General features: G+C 38.3%; 1 protein-coding gene across 2 annotated transcripts in view; it reads right to left on the reverse strand.

Moving 5' to 3' along the window:
• Positions 1-6,856: 6,856 nt before the first annotated feature.
• LOC105548783 (chromosome unknown open reading frame, human C10orf11) overlaps positions 6,857-7,539 on the reverse strand; it is a 1,000,756-nt gene continuing 1,000,073 nt past the window's right edge. The window contains exon 6 of one of the 2 annotated variants that reach the window (XM_011992983.1): positions 6,857-7,023. In XM_011992983.1, the coding sequence (XP_011848373.1) occupies positions 6,944-7,023 (80 nt within the window). In that variant the 3' untranslated portion in view covers positions 6,857-6,943. The remainder of the gene's footprint in view (positions 7,024-7,539) is intronic. The other variant, XM_011992972.1, reaches the window with a different exon arrangement.

Here is a 7,539-nt window from a genome sequence, read left to right on the forward strand (position 1 = left end):
GAAACCACTGATGGGAAATGGGTAGTAGAACCACAGGATGTCACCGAGCATTTTTAGGGGATCACACTGACTTTCCCATAAAGAATAGGCTGTACAAAGGTAAGAGGAGAATCAGGAGACTTAGTAGGGAGGTGGATGTAATCAATAATCCAGGTTAAGAAATGTTGGTGTCTTGGGTCAGGATGGTAACTGCAGATATGGTTGGATTATGGCTATATTTGGAATTAACTTCCCACCATCATTTCTGGTGCCTTAATTCATGTAGTTCTTTAGTGCAATTTCTAACTTAATACCTATCTCACCATATAATAATTTTTGTGTATATATTAGTCTACTCCAGACAGAAATTTGTCAAAAAGCAGGGCATCCTCTTATTATCCCCTTGTATTTGTAACTTTCTAGCATACTAAGGGTACCCAATGAATATCTGTGAAGTGAGTGCATGGATATGCATCCTTAGAGATACAAATTAGCATCGTTTTTTTAAAAAGCTTCAAAACCTAAGGGGACCATGTAAACCATGTAAACCAAGAATTACTTGGAAAATATTTCTAAAGAAGTGACCCAACAGTGTGGTGGGAGCAAATCAGAAATAATGGAAAATATTAGAGTTTTTAAATATTTATAGCCAATTTGTATTCTTAAGAGTATTTCATATATTTATATTACTGATCTGCATGAAGTAAACGGATGCTTCCAGTAGCATGTACTTCTACAACTAGTAATTTCTTGACCAACACATTTTAGTAAAATGACAGTTTTAGTGCTTGTTTTAATGATGATATTGCAAAATAATTATAGTAACCATTATTTATGTGTTTATGAGTATGTGCATTTGTGTATCATGAATGAACCAGAGGAAAGAAGCCCATAATACTGTCCACTAAAGTGGTCCATAGGCCAAACTAGCCAAAATGGAGTTGTAAATTCCATTTTCATATTTGATAAGCCAGTACCCTATATTTATATTATATATGCAAAAATTTATAAAATAAATCTGCAAGATGTATCTAATAAATCAGAGTTGAGATGCTAATTTTTTCAGCTAAATGTAATTTTCCAAGCAATGGTTAAACCTAACTTATCAAAATATCTACACCACAAAATATGACCCTTTTCTAGTGATGGTAACCTTCATTATCATCATTTATTCTAGATCTTTCAGGAATGTGTTGACCATTAAGTCCAAATATTTTTATACTCCACTGTGATCCTTTGAAAATGGATCATTTTGAGTGAGCACACCAAATAAAGTTTTTTAAAAGAGGAGGGGAGGTAAGTGTTCTAACTGGAGGCATTTGGACATTTATTGTGTTTGAGAATGTAGCCAATGTGGCTACAGAATGTAAACGTTATGCTATAGTCCTGTAGAAAAAGGAATTATTTGGGGGAAGACAACCTTTGTATGCAAATAAAGAAATATGGCTATTGTGTATGAATGTAAAAATACAGGGGAATATGAATAGTCTATAAATGAAACCTGGTTTTATATAGTAACTTTTAGAGATAACTCATGTAACCTATTTTTCTTTGAGCATCAAAGATCTCTCTTAATTAAAACAAAATTGCTCTAAGTTACTCTTTGAACAATGATCCTGTGTTTAAAAGGCCAAGAAGGGGAAAAACAAAAACATCACGACACTGTCGCACCAGGGCTTCAGCACTTTATGACTGACATCATAAAATGTAGATCAGCAATTCATAGGAAAGGAGGACACAAAGTAGATATTAATTAATTGGCTATGAAATAGATGCATTTTTCTACGTAACATGGTAACAGGATAATTGCTGACCTATTTTGGAGTCCATGCAAAACTTAGAGAATTTATGTCAGTAATAGGAATTCTCTAGTTAGATTCCAAACTCTTTCATACACATTCTCTCTCTCTCTCTCTAATAACCCAAGTAATTAGTTAAAAGTTTTAGAGGACTTTATAGCTGTCATTGTTATTGTTCTAATTAAGCTATATTTTGCCCCCAAAAGCTGTTTCTATCATAAGCACAACCTGAAAAACTGAATGTGGGGTAGAAGTCAGAGTACATTTTTTCATGAGAGATGACTTTAAACAGTAATAACATAAAAATTAAAACACCATACTCTACCTGGGTGTTAAATTTTATTTGTATCTTGCTTCAAGGGAAATTTCTTTTATAGTAGCACTTAATTATTATGATTTAGACTATGATTTATGAAATTGAGCTTTTGTGAATAAATAATATACATTAATTCTTACCTATTTTGATACTCTGTAACTAGAAGAGTCTAAATATTGTGATTAAGTCCACTGTCAGGACTTTTTCCCTCTCATCACAAACACCTAAATTGGAAAGTTCACATCTAAAGGAAATTATCTCAGAGGTTTTAAAATACATTCCTATTTATAACATTGAGAGAACTATTACAATACGAAGAAGGAAAAGTTTATTTAAAGTAAATTGACGTGACAAAACATAAACATGATTTCTAGGATATTCTGCATATTAATCCACATAATCCACTTGAACTAAGATGTTATTCACACTTTCGATGAGCTAAGTTCTTATTCGCTGTCTGCACGCCAATAACAGTTAAATCCTATTGCCAGCATCTTTTGTACCATATACAGGCACTCGTCTTTTTCTTTAAATATTTTTGGTTTTTTGTGTTATCTTCTCAAGGTGTCCATCTACCTCTGAACTTGATGAATATATGAAGACTTCCCATGACCATAAAACTATTTTCTCTTTCATATGACTGCCCAGATCATAAGTTTACCTTGTATTTTTTAGCTGGTCCAGAGCTGAGGCACTTGCCTTAGGATGCTGAGTTTGTAGAATATTAGGTACCAGCCACAGTCATCTCTGTCCATATGCAGCTGCCACGCATGTGATCATTTGTTCCCACAGTGCTCCATGAATCATCTTTTCTACACTGTTTCATTGTGCTGGACAGAAAAACTTGTAAAACATTAAATGGGTGGACACTCATTTATATGAAACATGATTACATTTTGAGGATAAAATATCCCTAAACATCATTGTAGTACTGAATATCAGCAAACCTTTTAACTGGCAGAAAACTGTCTTTTCCCTTTCCTTCTCAATTTACTCCTAGCCATGAAGATGCCACATTTTAATTCTGCTGCATTCTGTCTCTTGGCATAATCCCATTTATTGCCATTTATATCATTCCTACTGTAGCAACTCTCCACCAAACATATTACATACTTACAATTTCCCCTACTGTTTCTTAGCAAAACTCCCTTGTCCCAGGTTGTTTGTTCTCTGGGCCACATTCCAAGATAGTCTAGAAGAATTAGCATGTGTTTATATGATAATATGCACAAATAACACAATTTATGACCTATCCCAACCACAAAGTCACAAATTAACACTTAGCATTATAATTACCCAAAGGATGGGAACTGCCAATGCTGGGAAATTTCAGGTAAACCTGTAGGAAGACAATATTTTGAACAGTGGTTGTGCCTTTCAATGTTCTTCAGGTCATTTGAGTGGTTGCTGATGCATTAGAAGTAACACACGACACTGGACCACAAGCCGATGGTCTAGTTGTCATATAAACAGGTAATCAACATTCTTTGTGCTTCTCAGGTCTCATTTTCCTTTCCAGGTCTTACTCACAACAGTCAGTTTCCTGCATGGTATTTGAACAACTTAGAGAGAATTGAGTAGTGGTAGCACCCTTCTTCAGAGAGGGTTTCTTCCTGGAAACAGAACTGGAAGAAGCAGATGGTCAAAGGTCACGCTGGATCGGCTACAATGATGGACACCAAGGAAGAGTCGCAATGGGTACTGTTGTGTCCACGCTGGGCATTACCTGTGTTGCAGCCACACAGACCTGATTCAGGCTGCCTTTGCCAGTAGCAAGTACTAAACACCATTATTGTTTTGATGAAAAGGGCCCTGTGGATTGTTTTTGGTCTGCATGTTAACAAAGAAAAGAAAGACAGCCAGGTTATTTCCTGAAAACAGCAAGAAAGACATTTTTCCCTTGAAAATGTGCAAGATACGTCTCTGCTGGAAACACACTCATGCACACACACACACACACACACACACAAATGAAAAAATTCTTTCATCCAGAATCTGTGGTTTGCTTTCTTTTATTCCTTAGTATACATGAGTATGTGAAAACACACAACACTCAGACATGCAGCCTGATCAAGTGATAATCTCTTATAATGTGCTTCTATTTAAAGCAACAAACAGATGGAGGGTTTATGAGCGAGGCTGGTAAAAGTAAAAGCAAATGATCGCAATAGTTGTACTTTTAATAGGATTCCCCACAATCCAAGACATTATTCCCTAAGGAACAAATTGTTCTTTAAAATTATGTTACTTAGGAAAGAGACAGTCGTCCTGACACTGCTGAGGCAACAGAGAGTTGCAGGACAGCCTTGTATTGCCGAGGTCTCTCCACTCAGGTCAGCGTCCTAGGGGAGGGAAGACAGGGATGTCAGGCACCACAATCCCCAAAGAACAAGCTCAGTGGAATAGGATAAAAGGAAGAAAGACCAAAGGGTAAAGGAGGTACAAAACATGTCTGGGCCCTGATTGAATTTATTACTTTCTACTTCTTGACTTTGAAAAACAAGGCTTGGGAAATTCCTACAGATTTAAGATAAACATGCAGCATGGCTTCTACCTCTGCCAATTCAGACCAAAATCTAGCTCTAGCACAGCGAAATCTGGTTAACACACAGTGGAACTGTGAGCAACCCAGCACTTCATTATCATTATCCCTCCCTAAGAGAAACAAAGCTCACTACAATTCTATCAATAAGATGAATATACCTTAGTGATGGCCTTTAGGTAATTTATAATTAAAGCTAATCTTAATTAAAGTTATTACACCGTTCTGGAAGAAAATAAACAGCCCAAAGAGAGGGAAACAATGTGGCCAATAACTCACTCCAAAAATATGTTTTGCCTCCAAAGCTCACATTGAGGGAGACATTCCTGCGCATGATACAAATGGTTCTGACATTAAAAAAAGTAAACAAGTAAGAAAAATAAAGATGGAAAAATTCTGTGGTCAGTTCACAAGTGCTTTTTTATTGTTTGAGGCAGGGTTAAAGCCTTTTATAAAGACAAGGATATATGTGTGGCTAGATTGGATATGACACCGGACTCGTCTAGCTGCCCTTGCACAGAACTCTGGCTGCCCATATTATGCCAGGGAGAAAGCATGTGTTGATGCTTCTAAACAACGATCCAGGGTGGGACCAAATGCAGATAATGTAAAGCATTTTTCCAGTGCTGTTTTGTAGATCAAACAGAGAAAAGGTACTCAACTCCAGTTACTAATGGATTTGAGAGATAAAGGCAAACATTCAACATTCTCCAATTATTCATGGTTTTGAGGATTTTTATGTTAACTTGTCTAAAGAACTGATTAACAAGCGTTGCGTAATCTCTAACAGGGACTCCTGCCAGCCTCAATACATATCATTCAAGGCCTGTGTTGACTCAGTGGGCCAGAGGCTATGTAAACGGGCTAGAGCTGAGAAAGTAGGTTCTCCTTGGGCAGCTTAGGGATTCTGAGTCCCCGTAGTTTTACAATAGCAGCTCCTAGTCCCCAGTATCTATAACTTGGAGGGATTCTCTTTCAGGTTTTGCTGTCATCCAACTGACCTAATACTGGGAGAACAATGAACACTTGGTCTAAAAAGAAGAAGCAGAAAAATAAACACTATTGTGTCAAGAACAATCAGCCTTTTGAATATCTTCTAGAGTGATCTGACTGGTGCACCAGCAAGTTAGATAAACTTAGAGTCACCCAACTAGCAATGATCACACTTACGTTCCTTGTGACATTAGTGCTAGGGCACAGCCAAGCATACAGGAAGCACCGTCTCACAACCTATGGATTTGATTTCTGAGAAGTCGTGACAAATGTGAAATCCAAAAGGTTTGTGCCTTCTATAAAAACTCTTTGGTCTGGTGGGTGTTTTTGACAGTCTTAATTTTGTTTTTTAACCTCCTGACCCATCACTCTATCTTTCATCACCTCACTACCTTTAAATAGCACCCAAAGGAGCAAGCCAGCCCCACGCACAAGTATGGCCCCAGGCATCACTGGAAGTGTGTACGGTTAAAAATAAATTAATGAATAAGAGTCCCTGGTGCAACCAAACCCTCGTGCTGAGAAAGATGTCTTGCTGCCTTACACTGCATCATATTCAGGGCAAGAAGTGGATTTAGAGTTGAATGAAACAAGATAAAAGTCCATGCTTTTGTAGTCAGGGATTTAGGGAAAGCTATTTACTCCAATAAAGGGATTGTAGCAACACGAAGCCAGCCATAAATGTATGACCTGGCTGGGAAGTTATACCTTCTTCTCTGAAAAACTGCACCTGTCATAAAAATGATGCTAAAGGAATGTGGAGGGGAAGAGATGGGAGCTATGTATATGCAGAATACAGGAGGTGAAGATTTAAAGGAAGAGAGGGAGAGTGGCCTTCCCCTAAACTGTGACTTTTTCACTGAAAATAAGCCCGCAGCACGATGATATCAGAGGGATTTCAGCTCAATAGGTGAGCTGAAGACAGTCTTTCTCACTTGACTGCAGCCACTGAGCATGCCCAGGGAGGCCCCAGGTGTGACCTCTGCTCCCCTGTGAGCAGTGGCAGGACCAGGCAATCTATCATGGTGCTCATGCTGTCAGCCCCGTTGCTTCGCCACCGCTGTCTGTCACCCTGGTGGATGAGACCTGCTTAAGGGCAATCATGTCAATCTCTATGTGACCACTCAGTCTAAGGCAGAAGGATCATCTTGACAGGCCTGGCAAAGTCAGCAGAAGGTTCCAAAAGCTGAAGTCATAGCTTTTCCCAAAGAGAGGCGACGTGGGCTATTGTTTTTTCTTTAGCGTTGTCTTTATTTTTGATTTCCCTTTTGATTTTATTTTCATGAAATGGGTGAAGGTATACAGAACTTGGTTTCAGAGCTGGTCATCCCGGATAAACCTGTTGCCCTCCGAGTTTTTTCCGTAGTAAATGTAGCGACACTTCCCCAGGACACCTGTGAATAAAAAGACACATATCATTACAGGTGGCACAATTAGCATAGCAGGGAAGCCACAGGCACTGAAAAACAGACATGCAAGACAATCACAGATCCAACGGGCAGCAGAAAGTGGATGAAGCCCCAGAAAGGAAGAACTCTATCTTTTTGTCCTCACAGACAAGGAGGTTCTGTCGACCTCAGAGTTGACATTGAAATAAAATGTCACTACAAATACAGGTTCCTAGGAATATCGCTTTCTGCATGACTTCTCTTCCACATGTTAGGTACTTCTCTAATTTGGCCAATTACTCCCCAGAATATAGCCTCTCCTCACTCCAGTTTCCCTTAGTAGAGTTTCTAAGAATGGAAAATTAAGAGTTTAAAGATGAACCCAGTCCAAGCAAAAGACAGAACAATCTTCCCAGAATGTGACTATTTTGATACCCTTTATCATGAAGCAATATTGTTAACTTCTAGAGAGAATATTCCAAATCCTGGCAGGCACCAGGCATTGAGCACATATGGGATGAT

The sequence above is a fragment of the Mandrillus leucophaeus genome, unplaced genomic scaffold (assembly GCF_000951045.1).
Source record: "Mandrillus leucophaeus isolate KB7577 unplaced genomic scaffold, Mleu.le_1.0 Scaffold111, whole genome shotgun sequence".
NCBI classification, from domain to species: Eukaryota; Metazoa; Chordata; class Mammalia; order Primates; family Cercopithecidae; genus Mandrillus; species Mandrillus leucophaeus.